At 40.4% G+C, this 22,322-nt stretch overlaps 1 protein-coding gene across 1 annotated transcript in view; it reads right to left on the reverse strand.

Moving 5' to 3' along the window:
- bend4 (BEN domain containing 4) overlaps positions 1-22,322 on the reverse strand; it is a 44,699-nt gene that overhangs the window by 19,045 nt on the left and 3,332 nt on the right. The window contains exons 2-3 of the mRNA XM_078225032.1: positions 2,827-3,384; positions 1,109-1,200 (exon numbers count right to left, since the gene is read on the reverse strand). Coding sequence (XP_078081158.1) covers positions 1,109-1,200; positions 2,827-3,384 — 650 coding nt within the window. The remainder of the gene's footprint in view (positions 1-1,108; positions 1,201-2,826; positions 3,385-22,322) is intronic.

The raw sequence follows: 22,322 nt of genomic DNA on the forward strand, positions 1-22,322 counted from the left end.
TTCCCAGATTTTTTTTTCCCCATATTGGCCCTGGGGTTTTCACTCTGGGTTTTCGCCTCGCCCTGGAGATCACATGGTCTGGAATGGGGGGGGTGGGGGTGAGTTAATAGGTTGTGATGAACAAAGCATCGTAGCTGTGAGGGACAGCTCGGTGGATAGGATATTAGGATGTAGATAGGCTGGAAAATTGGGCGGGGATCCTGGATTCAGGATTCAATCCTGGACCGGGGAGCGGCGTGGGCTTGGAGGGCCGAAGGGCCTGTTCCTGTGCTGTATTGTTCTTTGTTCTTTGTTGTTCTTATACTACAGATACTCTGGCCATCATAGTATGGGGCAGGCTAGATGGGCCAGCTGGCTTTCTCCTGCCTGTAGATTTTGCATGTTTTCATAAACCCACAAATTGAACATTATACTATGTAGCTGAATGTGATGTATCTTTAAAGTAAAATATTTCAGGTTAGCATTTCAGTTCTACCCTGTAACTATTTAACATAGAATTTATGTCAACATGCCTAATCAAAATATGAGACTTTTGGTTCTAACTGTATGGGTGTGATTGACAAGAGTTTCTCATAACCATTGCTGCTGAGCACAGTGTGAAACAAATGACACAAATTAATGCAAATGTACAAAATATTGCACTATACAATAAACAATTTGTACAGTCCTGCAATCTTCAGAAAGTAAAATGTTTACTGTCAAATAATAGATCTCATTAGTCATTAAAGATGTTTCTGGGAATTATTGGTCTAAATCTTCCATCCTCGTTCTTGGCTGAGATTTTCTGTTGCCGCTGAAAGTGAATCGAGTTTTGGTTGGAATGCCAAATTTTCCATTCTTGCTTGCAACAGGCTGCACCACAGACAACACCAGAGAATCCCACCCATTCTATTTATAAGCACAATTTCAGTTTCCATACAAAATGGAAAGTCTAAGACTCAAAGCTTACACTAGCTTAACACAATGCAGAGGAAAAAGGAAATTAAAATGAACAGAAAGGGAATACTAATGATGTAATCTCAATGCCAGGCAGGGATGTCAAATAAGCTGGATCTCACTAAAGCACAAAAGTAACTCATCGTGAAGGATCCCTTCCATCCAAAAGTACCTCTGTTGGTTGTTCCTCTGAGACTGGTTGAACTAGTTGATTGTGATGCTGGAGTACAGTCTTATAATAATCAAGAACAGTCTGGCAGGGCACTGCATGAAAGAAAATCATTTCAGATAAGCATCTAGCACAATCATAGTATGCATCTTAATAGAATGAGTCACTATTCAGCATTCAGGAAGCCAGGCTTCTCATGCAAGTCAGCAGAGAATAAAACTGCAGAGATTATGTACGCACTGGCTGGACTAGTCTGAATTTAATCAGCAAATGCAATATTCTGCCATCATTTGCAGTAACATTACTTGATGATATAGAGGGGAAGGAGAAAAGCACCCCACACTAAGCCATGTAAACTAATAGTAATTTGCACCCTTATTTTTTCTTGCACTTTTGAAGATCAACTACTGTCACGGTGTGTAGATGGTTAGAAAATGTGCTGTAGGTTCATTTTTTTAATTCATTCATGGGTGTGGGCATCACCAGTTGGGCCAGCATTTATTGCCCATCCCTAACTGCCCTTGAACTGAGTGCCTTGCTAGACCATTTCAGAGGTCATTTAAGAGTCAACCATATTGCTGTGCCAAACCATGTAAGGATGATAGATTTCCCTCCCGAAAGGACATTAGTGGACCAGATGGGTTTTTTAAAACAATCAACAATGGTTTCACAGTCATCATTAGACTTTTAATTCCAGATTTTACTGGATTCAAATTTCACCATTCGAACCCAGGTCCCCTAGGTCTCGGGGCTACTAGTCCAGTGACATTACCACTATCCCACTGCCTCCCCACTACTCATTAACATGTGTAATAGTACCTGCACTCCTAGTCCTGAAATGTTCCCTCACAATAAGAACTTAATGCTAAAGATGTTGAAAATTGCTTCTGTATGTAATGCTTTACAATTTTAATAAATGTGAGAACTAAAGCTGGAGTCAAGAATATTGTGCAGAGTTGTCCAAGACTAAAATTTCTATTCTGACTCCAAAATAGAGTCATAGAGGTTTACAGCATGGAAACAGGCCCTTCGGCCCAACTTGTCCATGCCACCCTTTTTTTTAAAACCCCTAAGCGAGCCCCAATTTCCCGCATTTGGCCCATATCCCTCTATACCCATCTTACCCATGTAACTGTCTAAATGCTTTTTAAAAGACAAAATTGTACCCGCCTCTATTACTACCTCTGGCAGCTTGTTCCAGACACTCACCACCCTCTGCGTGAAAAAATTGCCCCTCTGGACCCTTTTGTATCTCTCCCCTCTCACCTTAAACCTATGCCCTCTAGTTTTAGACTCCCCTACCTTTGGGAAACGATATTGACTACCTAGCTGATCTATGCCCCTCATTATTTTATAGACCTCTATAAGATCACCCCTCAGCCTTTTACGCTCAAGAGAAAAAAGTCCCAGTCTATCCAGCCTCTCCTTATAACTCAAACCATCAAGTCCCGGTAGCATTCTAGTAAGGAACGCTCACAACATTTAAGAAGTAATTAGATGAATGCTTTTAATGCCACACCATTCAAAGCTTTGGGTCAAGTGCTGGAAAATGGGATTCGAATAAACAGATGCTTGACAGCTGGCGCATGCATGATGGGCCAAATGGCCTTTGTGTGCTTGACACCTTATGGCCAATCAATGTAAATATGAATATAAATTAACCTGTAGTACTTGGAGCATGAGGGAACAGTATCTGAATAACTAAGTCACATTTCACACACCTGGAATACGATCCAAGGTTTTTCTTAGCTCCTCATTTTCCTGTTGGAGTAAAACTACTTCCTGTTCCAGCTCTTGGCACCTGTGACAGTAGCCATCCTCTTCTTCTTCCTCAGGGAATGTAGATGATGGATGGACGTGAGATTCTGATGTTGTTGGGGATGTCCACCCTCCCAAAGTATGGCTGGGAGATATGGAAAGTGGATCCATTTCTGTCACGTGACTGCACTCACTCATTCCTACAGTACTCTGTGTAGGCCGTCCCCCAGCAAGTAGATAACTTTGAAGAGAATCAGTGAACACGCGAAGCAAGGCTGAGGTTTGATGTCTCTTTTGCACACTCTGTAATTCCATCTCTGAATTGTCTGATGACCGTGGTTGCATCGGGGCACCTTTGACTAGCTGGCACTGTCCTGTGTGCTCGTCATAACATCCACTCTCTTTTTTAACACAAGAAATTATTTGAGGTTGGTTGGTGTCCAGAAGTTTTCCATTGTCCTTTAGGAGAGTCAGGACTCGACTGCATTGCTGTGCAAAGGCATCAAGTATTAATCGACTCTCTGTAATGGAGCAGAAACATGCATTATACTGTGCAAATAAACATACTTTGTCATAAAATTTACAAAAAGTATATTACCTGAAGTAAAAATTGCATCAGTTTGATCCAGTATTGGATATTCACTACATTTACAATTGTAGCCAATATTTACACCGTTCATCACATGGCAAACATATAGCCCGAGGAGTTTTTCACAATTTTCAGCCCCTCGTTGAACTAGGGCTGATTATCAACTGATGGAAAAGATAGATATTCAACCCTCCCAAGTTGAAAAGCTTTGCAAATATGGTTCCTGCTTCCCCCTAGTGAAAGTGGACAAACACAGAACAACTCAAAATATCAATAACTGTCATATTAGCCAGAATTAATTTTGGAACGCTTACAGAGCTTGGTTTCTATTAGCAATTGGTGCTTGGAAATATTTCCGAGCTCCATCATAAGCATTAGATTTTACTGGCAAACTCACTGCACTGTTTTCTCTGCTGTGACACAGCAAATATCATTTATTCGCACAATAATCAGCAAAATATTGTAAAATTTCATTCAAGGGATGTGGGCTTCGCTGGCTATCCAGCATTCATTGCCCATCTCTAATTGCCATTGAACCGCTGCAGTCCCTGTGGTGTAACTGCACCCATTGTGTTGGTTAACTCAGTTGGCTGGACAGCTGGTTCATGATGCAGAGTAACACCAGCAGCTTGGGTTCAATTGCTGTACCGGCTGAAGTTAGTCAGGAAGACCCTTCCCTCTCAACCTTGCTTGAAGTGTAGTGATCCTCAGGTTAAATCACCACCAGTCAGCTCTGCTCTTTGAGGAGCCTATGGTTATCTAGGATTATAGTGACTTTACCTTACCTTACTATTAGGGAGTGAGTTCTAGGATTTTAACCCATGGCAATGAAGAGTCAGTGTAACAGTGCCTGTTGGAGTGACACCAGCTACTGATCGAGTGACACTAACTCCTGATTGAGATGACCTCTTGTCACAGAATAAAGCCAGCTCCTGATGCACAAGCTGTATTCAGAAAGTAAGCTAGCTAACCCAAGTCAATTCCCACAAGCATACGTTTAGAAAATTAAAGAGAATTTTAAAAAATTATTTCATGGGATGTGGGTGTCCGTGGCCAGGCCAGCGATTTTTGCCCATCCCTAATTGCCCTTGAGAAGGTGGTGCTGAGCTGCCTTCTTGAACCTCTGCAATCTATGTGGTGTAGGAATTCCAACAAATGTTGTAAATACGCAGCAGGTTCCAACTTATTTGTAAAGGTAGAAGACATGTTAATGCCTTGAATACAAACCCTTAGTCAGAGAAGAAAACTGGGCGGCACGGTAGCACAGTGGTTAGCACTGCTGCTTCACAGCTCCAGGGACCTGGGTTCGATTCCCGGCTTGGGTCACTGTCTGTGTGGAGTTTGCACATTCTCCTCGTGTCTGCATGGGTTTCCTCCGGGTGCTCCGGTTTCCTCCCACAGTCCAAAGATGTGCAGGTTAGGTTGATTGGCCATGCTAAAAATTGCCCTTAGAGTCCTGAGATGCATAGGTTAGAGGGATTAGCGTGTAAATATGTAGGGATTTGGGGGTAGGGCCTGGGTGGGATTGTGGTTGGTGTAGACTCGATGGGCCAAATGGCCTCTTTCTGCACTGTAAGGATTCTATGGAAGATAAGTGAGTCTTTTAATGTAACTGGACAAGATAAAAGGAGGAAGTATTTAGAGTTTTATCTGCTTGTGCTGTATGATTCATCACTGCAACTCAAATGTAAACTTTACATATAAAAAAAGAGAAACTACAGAGTCAGGAAATTTGAATTAGAACCATAGAACCATAGAAAATTACAGCTCAGAAACAGGCCTTTTGGCCCTTCTTGTCTGTGCCGAACCATTTTTTGCCTAGTTCCACTGACCTGCACTTGGACCATATCCCTCCACACCCCTCTCATCCATGAACCCGTCCAAGTTTTTCTTAAATGTTAAAAGTGACCCCGCATTTACCACTTTATCCGGCAGCTCATTCCACACTCCCACCACTCTCTGCGTGAAGAAGCCCTCCCCCTAATATTCCTTTTAAACTTTTCTCCTTTCACCCTTAACCCATGCCCTCTGGTTTTTTTCTCCCCTAGCCTCAGCGGAAAAAGCCTGCTTGCATTCACTCTATCTATACCCATCAAAATCTTATACACCTCTATCAAATTTCCCCTCAATCTTCTACGCTCCAGGGAATAAAGTCCCAACCTATTCAATCTCTCTCTGTAACTCAGCTTCTCAAGTCCCGGCAACATCCTTGTGAACCTTCTCTGCACTCTTTCAACCTTATTTACATCCTTCCTGTAACTAGGTGACCAAAACTGTACACAATACTCCAAATTTGGCCTCACCAATGCCTTATATAACCTTACCATAACACTCCAACTTTTATACTCGATATTCCGATTTATAAAGGCCAATGTACCAAAGGCACTCTTTACGACCCTATCCACCTGTGATGTCACTTTTAGGGAATTCTGTACCTGTATTCCCAGATCCCTCTGTTCAACTGCACTCTTCAGAGTCCTACCATTTACCCTGTACGTTCTACTTTGGTTTGTCCCTCCAATGTGCAATATCTCACACTTCTCTGCGTTAAATTCCATTTGCCATTTTTCAGCCCATTTTTCTAGTTGGTCCAAATCCATCTGCAAGCTTTGAAAACCTTCCTCACTGTCCACTACACCTCCAATCTTTGTATCATCAGCAAACTTACTGATCCAATTTACCACATTATCATCCAGATCATTGATATCGATGACAAACAACAATGGACCCAACACCGATCCCTGCGGCACACCACTAGTCACAGGCCTCCACTCAGAGAAGCAATCCTCCACTCTCTGGCTTCTTCCATTGAGCCAGTGTCTAATCCAATTTACTACCTCCCCATGTATACCTAGCGACTGAACCTTCCTAACTAACTTCCCACGAGGGACCTTGTCAAAGGCCTTGCTGAAATCCAGGTAGACAACATCCACCGCCTTCCCTTCATCCACTTTCCTGGTAACCTCCTCGAAAAACTCTAATAGTTTGGTCAAACATGACCTACCACGCACAAAGCCATGTTGACTCTCCCTAATAAGTCCCTGTCTATCCAAATATTTGTAGATCCTATCCCTTATCACACTTTCCAATAACTTGCCCACCACCGACATCAAACCTACTGGTCTATAATTTCCCGGATTTCTTTTGAACCTTTTTTAAACAACGGAACAACATGAGCCACCCTCCAATCATCCGGCAACTCCCCCGTGAATACTGACATTTTAAATATGTCTGCCAGGGCCCCTGCAAGTTCAACACTAGCTTCCCTCAAGGTCCGTGGGAATACCCTGTCTGGTCCTGGGGATTTATCCACTCTGATTTGCCTCAAGACAGCGAGCACCTCCTCCCCTTTAATCTGTAAAGGTTCCATGACCTCCCTACCTGTTTGCCCTATTTCCGTAAACTCCATGCCCGTTTCCTCAGTAAATACGGATGCAAAAAAACCATTTAGTATCTCCCCCATCTCTTTTGGTTCCATACACAGTCTACTGCTCTAATTAAAAACAGAAAGTGATGGGAATCTACAGTGTATGCAAAGGAATAAGACAGCATAACATTTTGGGACCTCTGATCATAATTGTTACAACTCTAAACATTGACTTGGTTTCAAATGCTCAAACATGGATGAAAGTGAAAGCTGCAGACACTTCCTTACATGTCGCTGAAATAAAAACAAACAGCTGGAAATGAAAAGAATGAAAACTTTCTTCCTTGTATATTATGCAAACAGACTAACTGGAGGAAAGTAGCTAAAATATATGGGGGTAGCAGGGTAATTATTATTCTTATTACACTTTTATCTCTGCTCAAAGAATGCTTCACTCTGACAAGTCAGCTTTATCTATTCTCCATCTTGTCACATCATCATATCCTGTTTGAAATTCTAACTGTACTTGAAACCTACTATTCTCAGAAAACAACTCAAAAATATTTGCAGGAATTATTTCAAAAAGTATGAGAGCTTAGGCCTCACTGTTCACAGATGTTGCATATTTTATGCTCAGGGAGATGACTGAATATATTTGCTATTAATATTGGCGGCTCTCTATCAATACTATCAAGAATGTTCCTTGTCTTTAGCCTCAATTTAGCCTCAAGCCCTGAGCAATAGTTTTATTTTTAGTATCCTCAGCCTTATATGATAGTACCGCAAGGTTATAATTTTTCTTTCAAACACCTTTTAACATTGTTACACTTAGTCAACTTTCATTCCAAGAGCCAGCATCGTCATATAGAAGTGCTTGGGAAAAAAAACTTTGTAAAGAATTATATAACATTTTATCATATCCCTTCAGGACATCCCCAAGTGCCTCATATAAAATTAATTATTTTGAAGAGCAGTCAGTTTTGCTACATAAACAAATGTGGCTGTGATTTTGCAGAGTGAGGCACAAAAGAATGACATGGATAACTAGGTAATTTTATAAATAGGGTTGGAGGCTCATTAAATGTACAACATAATGTCAAACTATATAGAGAATACACAATACATTTCACCATCATTAATATCCTTACTCACAGAAAACAATTTCACTGTTGTCACATTTTTAATAAAGTACAGATGTTCCCATAAACATTTTGGACATTTAATTATTTTTCTTCTTTAGCTGTGGTATTTGTTTTTTTTGCCAAATGCACAACACTTCAGATAGTTTTTGCATAGACTGTCCTGGCTACATTGTTCTGCTTTGAACATTTGGAACATTCAGCACTGATTGGCTGACATTGATGTGGTGATTCATAAATATGCATAAGGTAGTGTACAGGCATGTCTGATATTCTTTCATCAACTGAAATAGATATGATACAAAGGCCTGAGACTGGGGTTAGATTTGCATACAGATGAGGCTAATAAAACCTCATAAAATTGCCACACTCTCATAAGGTAATATTAAACTTACAACCATTTGGAATTGTCTTAAATGTCATTTGAACATGGTTTATTTGCCAGTTTTCAAAATGGTGACAGAAACAGAGCAAAACAATTTGCCATTATCTAATATTGTGGCTTTAACTGCAACCTCAGAAGAATATCACCATCCTCTCATAGGAGCATTATCTACCTTCGTTTTGCATAGCAAGCACTGTTGATTTCATACGCAGAGCCAAAGTGAGACACAAACCAAATAAAAATTGCAATTCAATTGAAAGTCATTGCCCTAAGTAAATTAAGAAGGCTTGGATGCAGCAACGTTTGCATATTATCCTCCAAGAGACTGGTTATATGTACAGAATTGCTGCAATGGAAAAACAAATGATATTTTTGTTCTTTTTATGTGACTTTTTATAGTCTTCAAGATGAGTGACGCCACTGATGAAACACATTTCATTTAGGGAACTCAGTATTAACATCAGAAATTTTCACAATAATGCTAACAAGGTTGGGTTTAAAGCTCCTTCTGTTCTGCTCCAGCAATGTGTCTCTGCCCCAAGCAGTTTTCACGGTGGAGGACACTAGTACTGTCCCAATAGTAACGGGTATTGCATAGGAAATAGAAAGGGAGGAACTTAGAACAATCAGCATCAATAGGGAAATAGTATTCAACAAACTATTGGGATTGAAGGCAGACAAGTTGCCAGGGCCTGATAGCCTACATTCTAGGGTATTAAAAGAAGTGGCAGTGGAGATAGTGGATCCATTGGTTATAATATTCCAAAATTCCCTGTATTCCGGAAAGATGCCAGTGAATTGGAAAAATGCTAATGTAACAGCCTTATTCAAAAGGGGAGGGAGGCAGAAAGTAGGAAACTAAAGACCAGTTAGTTTCACATGTTATTGGGAAATTGTTAGAATCCATTATTAAATAAGTAATAACCGGAATTTGGAAAGTCAAAACACAATCCATCAGAGTCAGCGTGGTTTTATGAAGGGTAAATCATGTTTAACTAAATTGCTTGACTTCTTTAAAGATATAACTAGCCAAGTGGATAATGGGGATCCTGTAGATGTAGCATATCTGGACTTCAGGAAGGCATTTGATAAGTGCCGCACAGAAGGTTATACACAAGGTCAGGTCACATGGGATAATTTATTAGTTTGAATAGAAGACTGGCTAACTGATAGAAGGCAGAGATTCTGGATAAATGGGTCTTTTTCTGGTTGGCAAGATGTAACTAGTGGGGTGCTACAGGGTTCGGTCCTCAGACCCCAACTATTTACAATCTATATTAATAGCTTGGATACAGGGATAGAAGGTGTGATAGCTAAATTTGCAGATGGCACTAAAATAGGTGAGATAGTAAGTAGTGATAAGGAAATAAGAAATTTACAAATGGATGTAGATAGGTTAGGTGAGTGGGCCAAAATGTGGCAGATGGAGTTTAACGTTGTTAAGTGTGAGGTTATTATTTTGGTCGGAAAAATGGAAAGGCAACTTATTATCTAAATGGAGAGAGAGTTTGGGTGCTTCGGTATACCGATGTCTGGGTGTCCTGGTGCATGAATCACAGAAAACTGGTATGCAGGTACAGCAGATAATAAGGAAATCAAATGGAATTTTGGCATTAATAGCCAAAGGAATATAGTATAAAAGTAAGGAATTATTGCTGCAACTATACAAGGTATTGATGAGACTGCATCTGGAGTACTGTGTACAGTTTTGGTCTCCTTATTTGAGGAAGGATGTGGTGGCATTAGAGGCATTTCAGAGGAGGTTCACTAGATTGAGTCAAGAGATGAGGGGTTTGTTTTATGAAAAGAGATTGGGCAGTTTAGGCCTAAACTCCCTGGATTTTAGAAGAATAGTAAGAAGTCTCACAACACCAGGTTAAAGTCCAACAGGTTTATTTGGTAGCAAATACCATAAGCTTTCGGAGCGCTGCCCCTTCGTCAGATGGAGTGAAAATCTGTTCTCCAACAGTGCACAGAGACACAACATCAAGTTACAGAATACTAATTAGAATGCAAATCTCTACAGCCAGCCAGGTCTTAAAGGTAGGGGACATTAAACACAAGTTAAAGAGATGCGTATTGTCTCTTTAACCTGTGTTAATAATTAGGTTAGGTGAGTGGGCCAAATCTCTTTAACCTGTGTTTAATGTTCCCTACCTTTAAGACCTGGCTGGCTGTAGAAATTTGCATTCTAATTAGTATTCTGTAACTTGATGTTGTGTCTCTGTGCACTGTTGGAGAACAGATTTTCACTCCATCTGACGAAGGGGCAGCGCTCCGAAAGCTTATGGTATTTGCTACCAAATAAACCTGTTGGACTTTAACCTGGTGTTGTGAGACTTCTTACTGTGCTTACCCCAGTCCAATGCCGGCATCTCCACATCATTTTTAGAAGAATGACAGAAGAACTAATTGAGGTATATAAGATGCTAAAAGGTATTGATAAAGTAGATGTAAAGTTGGTTCTTCCTCTTGTGGGGCAATCTGGATCAAGAGTTAATAGTTTTAGGATAAGGGGTAGCAAATTTAAAACAGAGATGAGGAGAAAATTCTACCGTTCACACCCCGCCGCTGTTGCAAGTGAAGACGGAGAATTTGGCACTCAGTCAAATCTTCATTCACTGCAGCGGGACCAAAAAATCTCACCAACACAAACGGCTGGAAAATTCCACCCTATTTCTCTCAAAGGGTTGCGAATCTGTGGAATTCACTACCCCAGAGTGCAGTGGATACCAGGACATTGAATAAATTTAAGAAGGAGATAGACCCATTTTTAATTAATAATTGGTTGAAGGTTATGGAGAATGGGTAGGAAAGTGGAGTTGAGGCTGAGACAAGATCAGCCGTAATCAAATTGAATTGTGGAGCAGGCTCAGGGGACTGAATTGTCTATTCCTGCTCCTAGTTCTTATGTTCTTATGTAACCATACCATATCATCTCAAGTCACAAGAGTGACAATTTTTGTCAATTTCCTCTGGAAAAAAACCTACATTGTCTCTGAGAAAAATGATCAATTTATTGCCAGTTGGTGTCATATTTGGGATAGTCTAATTCAGTAAATACACGGCCATTAGGACTTATGATGTCTAACCTTTCTCCAGACTTACAGGCATTACAGAGCACAGACATCCATTTCATAGAAATCATTTCATAGAAACCCTACAGTGCAGAAGGAGGCCATTCGGCCCATCGAGTCTGCACCGACCACAATCCCACCCAGGCCCTACCCCCACATATTTTACCCGCTAATCCCTCTAACCTACGCATCTCAGGACTCTAAGGGGCAATTTTTAACCTGGCCAATCAACCTAACCCGCACATCTTTGGACTGTGGGAGGAAACGGGAGCACCTGGAGGAAACCCACGCAGACACGAGGAGAATGTGCAAACTCCACACAGACAGACATCACATTATAATTATTTTGAAATCTTCTAAAGTACAATAAGATACAAATATGGTCAAAATAGGAAAGGGATTCATCAAAGATTATTCTTTAATGTGCATGTTGCACATTGAACAAGAAGAATGCAGTGTGAATCATAGTTAGGAGTAGTGAAGTGGGATTAGTAAATGACCTGAAGGTGGAGAAATATTTGGAAAATAGTGACAATAAACTCATTTATATTCACATTGGAAATAGTTTTTGTGAAAAAAAAGGGTTAAAGGTAAAAGTGTTGGACTGGAAATTAGCTTATTTAAATAGCACGAAAAGAGTCTAACCCAGATTAATTGGTTGGAGAATGTCCAGATCAAACAGCGAGCAGGCATTTGGAGATATTTACATAAGAGATTGATTGGGGTCCGGGTCCATAGGACCCGCAGGTGGAGGAGGTGGTTAAGAAGGCGTATGATGTGCTGGCCTTTATCAATCGAGGGATTGAGTTTAGGAGTCCGGGGATAATGATGCAGCTATATAAGACTCTCGTCAAACCCCACTTGGAGTACTGTGCTCAGTTCTGGTCGCCTCACTATAGGAAGGATGTGGAAAAGATTGAAAGGGCGCAGAGGAGATTTACAAGGATGTTGCCTGGATTGAGTGGCATGCCTTATGAGGATAGGCTGAGGGAGCTCAGTCTTTTCTCCTTGGAGAAATGAAGGATGAGAGGAGACCTAATAGAGGTGTATAAGATGTTGAGAGGCATAGATCGGGTGGACTCTCAGAGGCTTTTTCCCAGGGTGGAAATGTCTGCTATGAGAGGACACAGGTTTAAGGGGCTGGGGGGTAGGTTCAGGGGAGATGTTAGGGGCAAGTTTTTCACACAGAGGGTGGTGGGCGAGTGGAATCGGCTGCCATCAGTGGTGGTGGAGGCGAACTCAATAGGGTCTTTTAAGAGACTCCTGGATGAGTACATGGAGATTAATAGGATGGAGGGTTATAAGTAGGTCTAGAAGGTAGGGACGTATTCGGCACAACAAGTGGGCCGAAGGGCCTGTTTGTGCTGTAGTTTTTCTATGTTTCTATAAGGTACCAGTTGAACCCATTCTGGCCAAGTGTAAAGGTGGCATGTCAAAATTGGTGATTCTATCGAGAAATTGAGAGGTTAGGGTAAACAAAACATTGCTAAAAAGAGCTGTGAAATAAAGGATGATAATACAGGAGGATAATGCAGTGGAAAGCTGTATACGATGAACTAAAACATAAAGAAGGATTCAAAGGAAGATGACAAGCACAAGGCATGAAAGAAGATTGGCAGTTAGCATAAAGGGTTAAAGATAAGAACATAAAACATAAGAACTAGGAGCAGGAGTAGGCCATCTGGTCCCTCGAGCCTGCTCCGCCATTCAATAAGAACATGGCTGATCTTTTGGTGGACTCAGCTCCACTTACCCGCCCGCTCACCATAACCCTTAATTCCTTTACTGTTTAAAAATTTATCTATCCTTGCCTTAAAAACATTTAATGAGGTAGCCTCAACTGCTTCACTGGGCAGGGAATTCCACAGATTCACAACCCTTTGTGTGAAGAAGTTCCTCCTCAACTCCGTCCTAAATCTGCTTCCCCTTATTTTGAGGCTATGCCCCTAGTTCTAGTTTCACTAGTGGAACTAACTTTACTGCTTCTATCTTATCTATTCCCTTCATAATCTTATATGTTTCTATAAGATCTCCCCTCATTCTTTTGAATTCCATTGAGTATAGCCCCAGTCTACTCAGTCTCTCCTCATAAGCCAACCCTCTCAACTCCGGAATCAACCTAGTGAATCTCCTCTGCACCCCCTCTAGTGCCTGTATATCCTTTCTCAAGTGAGGAGACCAAAACTGTATACAGTACTCCAGGTGTGACCTCACTAGCACCTTATACAGCTGCAACATAACCTCGCTGTTGTTAAACTCCATCCCTCTAGCAATAAAGGACAAATTTCCATTTACTTTCTTAATTATCTGCTGCACCTGCAAACCAACTCCTTGAGATTCCTGCACAAGGGCACCCAGGTCCCTCTGCACAGCAGCATGCTGCAATTCTTTACCATTTAAATAATAGTCAATTTTACTGTTATTCCTACCAAAATGGATGACCTCACATTTACCAACATTGTACTCCATCTGCCAGACCCTCGCCCACTTACTTAGATGGAAGTTAGGGAATGGGTATCTTGCATCAGCTGTAAAAGACAAAATTGCAAGTAGAACTACAGGAGTACATTAGGAGAATGTGTGAAGAATCACTAGCGAGATTTAGTATTGGGGAGGAGATGGCAGAGCCACTAACAATCATTTTCAGAAAAGTCTTCAAAAGCAGGAATCAAGCCAAAAGATAAAAGGACAGCAACATTACATCCCAAGCAAGAAAGACAGAAGGGAAACTATAAGCCTTGGTTGTGAAGTTCAATATTCAGGATGTGTAGACACTTCGACAATCATGGACTAATTTGTAAGGGGCAGGTGTCTGACTAATACAATTTATTTGTTAAGAGAATCACTAAGTGTGTTGATAAGGAAAAGGTGGTTTGCATAGATAGATTTTTAAAAGGTAGGTGATTAGGTGCATGGCAATAAAAAGAACTTGGCTGCTAAGATAGAGCAGTAAGAAAAAGACTTCAATGAGTTGGGGTAATTATACAGTTGTCAGACTGGCTTGATGTTGAAGCAAATGGGATTAGAGGTAATTTTGTGACCAGATTTGATAATTAGTTAGAGACAGAAAATAGGGATAAAGGTTTCATTCTTTGATTAATCAGATGTGGCAAGTATGTTCCACAAAGACCTGTTCTGGGACTGTGAGCATTTTAGGTATTCTGGAACTGAATGGACTATCTATCAAACTAAGCCACCAAAAGAGGGAAATCTGTTTCTCTGCTAATATTCAGAATAGCTCTCACGAGGGGAGATTATTCCTCTCTGTCTCAAACAGTTAAACAGGATTTCAGTTACTTTCTAATGGGCGATATTCGGATTCGTCACTCATGACTAAACCCCACATCTCTGTTGGTCGTGAATCCTTGACATTTAAGACTTCCTAAATGAATGTCTAGGATCTAAGACTTGCAAGATTTTGCTCAGACACATCAACAGATGAAGTGTTTAGAAGCGATCAGAGCTCCTTTTTTCCTAATATTATCCACTTATCGAAAAGCCCAACATTATTGGAACCAACAATACTTAACCGATGATCCGTTCCCATTAACAATGAGGAACCAGGAACAGTTATCACAGTAATCTCATTGCAGTGATAATGTAAGCCTTACTTGTGACCAATAAATAAACTTTAAACTTTTACTTATCATTCCTATGGTTTGTTTAATTAAAGGAAACCCAGAAATCTCAACCCTCTCTCCAAAGATTGAAACACTTTATTACCAATACCACAAAAATGGGTTTTATGAACAAAAAATTTGAATTATATTTTAGGAAAATTATAAAGAAACACTTGTCCTCGCGTATGGAGGAAGAACAGCATTACAAAGATATGAAACTTTAAAGACTGAACTAAGAACAGGTTACCTTGAGGCACTTACTATTCGAGTCTCAAGGTACAAACATGAAAATAATATGTTAAATGATGATCAAGACACTCTTCACTTTCTTGCTGTTACTTGTAATAATATTGTACATCCTCTTGGTAAAACCAAATGTTAAGTTTGTCACCAAGAGAATGGCCAGAGAGAAATAAAGCCATGCCTGTGTTGCATGCTGAAATTTAAAGATGATAAATTTGATATAGAATTCTCATGTAGAGGTTTCTGTTATCCTTCCATTTCCCGAGAAAAAGATGAAGTGAATCCTTGGGATTCCCATGAATACCACATGGAACTCAAACAATCTCGCCAACCTATGGGGATTGGTAGTGGGTGACCATCAAGTACAACCAGGAAACTCTGGAGCTTGGTTAAAGGCTAAATGAGCTCCAATGGAAATCTCTCAAACAACCTGGACGAGCTTATGTTCAAGTATATTACACACCAGAATTAACCCAATGTACTCAAGATGAGACTCATGACACTGGTTTTCCAGTAAAGAAAACAATTACATTCTATCCCCTCTTTCCAAAAAAGATACCGTGTACATCTCAAAAAGGAGTACAAACCAAATCTGTTCAACCTCGGTATCCCAATTATTCAATCTGGGAATACTGAGATTTGGAGTCCTAACACTTTCCAACTCTCTTACATCAGGGAATAGGGAAAGAATAGAACCAACTAGAAAGCTAAATGTGTGAATACATGAAAATGAGACCAATCTTATCAACACCTCCTGCAGACAATCTAAGAAAGGAACTAAGACCGAGTAGATTAACCTTTAACAATTCAAACGAGTTTAAGATAATTTGAAATTATTTGATGGACTTAATGCAAAAAGAAATTGACCAAATAGAAAAGGAAATAGAGACTGAACTGAAAACCGAAAAAGAACAACAATTAGGAATCTTAAAATCAGCTCTACAACAAGGCCTAGGTCTCATGCAAAACATAACCACTGCTGCTATCGCAGTGAGAGACAGAACAAAGAATGCGTTGATTAGAACCAAAGAAATGAAATTCCTATAGAGGGCAGGAAAGCAAATGTTACATCATTCCTACAGAAAATGGAAATATTACACCTTGTAGACCAATAACGTTTGAAAGATCGAATCCATGGAATCCTCAATGAATGTGGGCATGTCCTTGGAAATGATTACTTTCCACTATAAAATGTAACTGAGAATGGGTTACAAGCTAGTCTGCTGAACGAATGCACACTATACTACTCCTTCTGACGAAAGGTTCTCCCTTGATAGAGAAGGACAAACTCAATGTTTGTGTAAGCGAGAGAATGGACTTGAGTAAGATTCAACTCAGTAATTAATAAGAATTTAGGTCTATCAAGATGGGATATGATGGTTATCACACTGTCCCAGAATTTGGTTTAGAATAAGGACATGTATAAGCAGCAGAGATTAATACATCAAGTGTTTTAATTTAAATTGGAGCAAAACCATTTCAGCAGACAGGTCATTCAAAAGTCAGTATCAGCTTAAAAAACTTTAGCAGTCCCAGGATCATGAAGTCACTAAAAGACAAAAGCAGGGTTTGAAGATCCTTGGGAATTGACAGCCCATAAATTCTTCTAATTACCTTCCTGCAATTATAACTATCAACTAGAGTGCAAAAAGACTAGCTACACATAACAAGCAAAGAATAAAATAAGCAAACTTCCTAACCTTTGATGTTTAAGATATTCCCATTTGGAATAGAAGTTATTTGGACATCTATATACTTAAGAATCTTGACATATTAAAAATAGACAAAAGTAGAGATGTGTCTCATAAACTCCCTGTCTGACTACGTATCTTAGACACCTGACATTCAAGCAGACTCGAAGAACATTAAATCACATGCTTGGTGTAAAACACATTTTGCCATAGAACCTTACTCAATGCAAGAGATAAACACACAAAAGGACCTATAGAGTCCTATTTTACCATTTTGATTTAAGGAGTGAATCAAAATGGTAAAATAACTGGGAGTGTTTCAGATCTGACATTTAGACCCATTCTGAGGCACCCCCATACGCACTCTGCCTGAAAAGATATGAACAATTCCGAATTGCGCTGCAGAAGCCTGTGGGCGGGACTTTATGCGCCCAAAACCCTGCAGCTCCATTTGGAGCCTCCAACTGCGGATGTGCAGAAAAAATATGATAGAATGCTGCCCTCCCTGCCACATCCTTCCCAGGCCGGATAATGCCTTCCCCTTGTCCCCACAAACATTGCCTCACCCCCACAACAGTACTGACCCCCTTATCCCCCCACCCCCCTCCACCCAGACCGATCGTGGGCCCTCCTCCCCATTTCCCCCCCACTGATCTCAGACAGAGTGGCAGTGTAGCCCCCTTTCCCCCCACTGATCACAGGCAGAGTAGCAGCAAACCTCCCTTCCCCCCCACCAATCTCAGGCAGAGTGGTAGCAGACCCCCCTTTCCCCCGCTGATCTCAGGCAGAGTGGCAGCGGACTCCCCTTTCCCTCCACTGATCTCAGGCAGAGAGCCGTCGGACACTGGACACCCACCTCCTCACTAACTGGAGGGCCCGAATTGGACTTCTATGGAACATGTCTGTTTCGCACCGATTCTGGATGGGCAAACGCGGCTGTACAGGGGGAAGTGCTAGTTAAGTTGGGCGTGCAGCCCATTAAGTCAATTTAAATGCATGCAAATGTAATTAAATGGCTGTCACTCCCGTTTCGGGCGCAGGCGTGGTCCTGATCACGGCCATTTTCAGGCCTTGGTAAAGGGGAAACCAGTGCAGAGGTGGGTACAGATTGCACTACTTGCTTCACGCCCGACTTTTCCAAGTTTTTGTGTCCTAAAATGGGGGCAACGCAATGGAAAAATCGGGCCCATAGTACCAAAGTAAGAAATATGTATATAAACAGGCAGAGTCTACAGATTCATCACTCACTCTATCTCCTGCTAAGAGTGCAGTCAAAAGAATTCTGTTCTGCAAACCTGCTTCGTCAACAAAGACCCTCATGGTTTTTGTAAGTATGTTTCTATTAAACTTCTTAGAAATGTATTAGAGATTGATACGAGCTACTTTAAGATTTTGCATGTTTAGATGTATCCTTCTCTTAGAAAAGTTAGTTTGTTAACAGGTAACAAAGGACTGTTGATCAATTTGCAGCAATTCTGTCACTCTTCTGTGTCTCAAACAGTGAAACAGGATTTCAATTACTTTCTAATGGGTGATATTCGGATTCGTCACTCACGACTAAACCCACTACCTCTGTCGGTCGTGATTCCTTGTCATTTAAGACTTCCTAAATGAGTGTCTAGGATCTAAGACTTGTGAGATTAAGACTACATAGTTTATTTCTAATAGTATTTTATTATAAAATACTCTCTACTGACACATACAGAATTGCAGAGTTAAAAGTATAAATTGATTAATAGTCCTTTGTTATCTAGTAACAAACTAACTTCTCTCAGAGAAGGATACATCTAAACATGGAAAATCTTAAAGTATTTTATATCAATCTCTAATACATTTCTAAGAAGTTTAATGGAAACATACTTTCAAAAACCACGAAGGCCTTTGCTGACGAAGCAGAACAGAATTCTTTTGATTGCACTCTTAGCAGGAGATCGAGTGAGTGACAAGTCTGTAGATTCTGCCTGTTTATATACATATTTCTTACTTATTTGGTACTATAGGTCCCTTTGTGCGTTTATCTCTTGCATTGAGTAATGTTCTCTGGCAAAATGTGTTTATCACCAAGCATGTGATTCAATGTTCTTAGAGACTGCTTGAATGTCAGGTGTCTAAGATATATAGTCAGACAGGGAGTTTGTTAGAGATACGTCTCTACTTTAGTCTATTTTTAATGTGTCAGGATTCTTAAATATATAGATGTCCAAATAACCACTATTCTAAATGGTGATATCTTAAACGTCAAAGGTTACGAAGTTTGCTTATTTTATTTTTTGCTTGTTATGTGTAGATATTCTTTTTGCATTCTAGTTAATAGTTATAATTGCAGGAAGGTAATTAGAAGAATTTATGGGCTGTCAATTCCCAAGGATCTTCAAACCCTGCTTTTGTCTTTTAGTGACTTCATGATCCTGGGTCAGTTAAAGTTTCTTAAGCTGATACTGACTTTTGAATGACTTGTCTGTTGAAATGGTTTTATTCCACTTTGAATGAAAACACTTGATGTATTAATCTCTGCCGCTTATATACGTCCTTATTCTAAACTGAATTCTGGGACAGCATGATATCCATCAAAAGACCTCAATATTTCACCATGTATATTCATAATTTTGATGAAGGAATACAATGTCTTGTATTCAAGTGTGTAGGTAATATTAAATTATAAATCACAATAAGCTGTGCTGATGGAAGGAGAAGTTACAAAGAAGATGCGTAGACAAAACTGTGGCAGATGAAGTTCAATGTGGCGAAGCTTTAGATCTTGATAAAAGAAAGAATATTTCTTGATGGTTAGCAGCTGTGGCAGAACAAAGGGAATTGGGTGTCCTCCTACATAAATCATTAAACACTATTGCATAAGTAGAAAAGGTAATCAAAAAGGCTAATGGAATGTTAATATTTATCTCAATTCATTTGGAACACAAAAATGAGGAGGAGATTATTCCGTTCTAGAGTGACTTTTGGGTCCTATCAGGAATATTGAATTTAATTTTGATCAGAGAACCGCAGGAAAGATAAATTGACCTTGGAGGAGGTAGACTACTGATAGCAGGAATGAGAGGTTACTATTATAATGAAATATAACAGGCACAGAATAGTAGTTGGCAAATTTCTGAATCATTTTATGAAGATAAGCTAGTTTCCGCTGGTCAGCAAGTCCGTACAAGGAGCATGGAGGAAAATGAAGAAATGTTTACACACAAAGGATTATGCTAACATGGGATGCTTTATTGCAAGTAGTTATTGAGTAAGCAATGTAAAACAGGATTGGATAAATACTTGAAAAGGGAGAATATAGAAGGACAGAAACATGGAAATATAATAGATTGCTCCAGCTGAGCAGTTGGCACTTGAATAGGAATAGTGAGTTGAATTGCATCCTCCTGTGTTGTAACTAAAATGATTCCATCAACCTCCACTGGATTTGAACCCAGATCCTTTAGGTAAATAGCAAACCCTATTCTCACTAACATTGCTTTGTTTTTAAATGAAGTAAGCTCATCCATTTTTATTTCAGTACTTAGATGATGATTTAATTCAAAGTGTAAAAATTGCTGAATGTCCGAAGAAACTTTGCTTATGCTCACCATGGACTCAGTTTTACATGATAGAGGCCAAACTAATTTTTCAGTTGGGAACTATAATATCACCAAGGAATTAGGAACATGATTCATAGAACATAGAACATAGAACAGTACAGCACAGAACAGGCCCTTCGGTCCACAATGTTGTGCCGAGCTTTATCTGAAACCAAGATCAAGCTATCCCACTCCTATCATCCTGGTGTGCTCCATGTGCCTATCCAATAACCGCTTAAATGTTCCTAAAGTGTCTGACTCCACTATCACTGCAGGCAGTCCATTCCACACCCCAACCATTCTCTGCGTAAAGCACCAACCTCTGATGTCCTTCCTATATCTCCCACCATGAACCCTATAGTTATGCCCCCTTGTAATAGCTCCATCCACCCAAGGAAATAGTCTTTGAACGTTCACTCTATCTATCCCCTTCATCATTTTATAAACCTCTATTAAGTCTCCCCTCAGCCTCCTCCGCTCCAGAGAGAACAGCCCTAGCTCCCTCAACCTTTCCTCATAAGACCTACCCTCCAAACCAGGCAGCATCCTGGCAAATCTCCTCTGCACTCTTCCCAGTGCTTCCACATCCTTCTTATAGTGAGGTGACCAGAACTGCACACAATATTCCAAATGTGGTCTCACCAAGGTCCTGTACAGTTGCAGCATAACCCCACGGCTCTTAAACTCCAACCCCCTGTTAATAAAAGCTAACACACTATAGGCCTTCTTCACAGCTCTATCCACTTGACTGGCAACCTTTAGAGATCTGTGGATATGGACCCCAAGATCTCTCTGTTCCTCCACAGTCTTCAGAACCCTACCTTTGACCCTGTAATCCACACTTAAATTAGTCCTACCAAAATGAATCACCTCACATTTATCAGGGTTAAACTCCATTTGCCATTTTTCAGCCCAGCTTTGCATCCTATCTATGTCTCTTTGCAGCCTACAACAGCCCTCCACCTCATCCACTACTCCACCAATCTTGGTGTCATCAGCAAATTTACTGATCCACCCTTCAGCCCCCTCCTCTAAGTCATTAATAAAAATCACAAAGAGCAGAGGACCAAGCACTGATCCCTGTGGCACTCCGCTAGCAATCTGCCTCCAGTCCGAAAATTTTCCATCCACCACCACCCTCTGTCTTCGATCAGATAGCCAATTACCTATCCAATCGGCCAACTTTCCCTCTATCCCACACCTCCTTACTTTCATCATAAGCCGACCATGGGGTACCTTATCAAATGCCTTACTAAAATCCATGTATATGACATCAACTGCCCTACCTTCATCAACACACTTAGTTACCTCCTCAAAAAATTCAATCAAATTTGTGATTCTCTGAACTCTACTCTGAATGTGGCCCACAAATGCTAAAGGGGAACATTTAACACACTGTGATACCTAAGCCTTGCCATCTCCGGCACATTGAATAAACTGAAGAGATTCTCCCCATGCATACATTTCAAAATAAAAGATTGGAAAAGCTATTATGCATTGAGGATTCAAAGAGTACCAACGACACGAACCATGGAACCTTCTATCAGTTGTGTATTGTAATGGAGTTAACACATAATTGAGCACAATTGAAATAATATTTCCACTTGAACACTCTTGCTTAATAAATGAAATTCTACTGATAGAATTTCAGTGACCTTATGCCATTGGGTTCATTTTTCCCAGTAAGAAGTCTCACAACACCAGGTTAAAGTCCAAAAGGTTTAGAATCATAGAAACCTTACAGTGCAGAAGGAGGCCATTTGGCCCATCGAG

The sequence above is a fragment of the Mustelus asterias genome, chromosome 1 (assembly GCF_964213995.1).
Source record: "Mustelus asterias chromosome 1, sMusAst1.hap1.1, whole genome shotgun sequence".
Classification (NCBI taxonomy): Eukaryota; Metazoa; Chordata; class Chondrichthyes; order Carcharhiniformes; family Triakidae; genus Mustelus; species Mustelus asterias.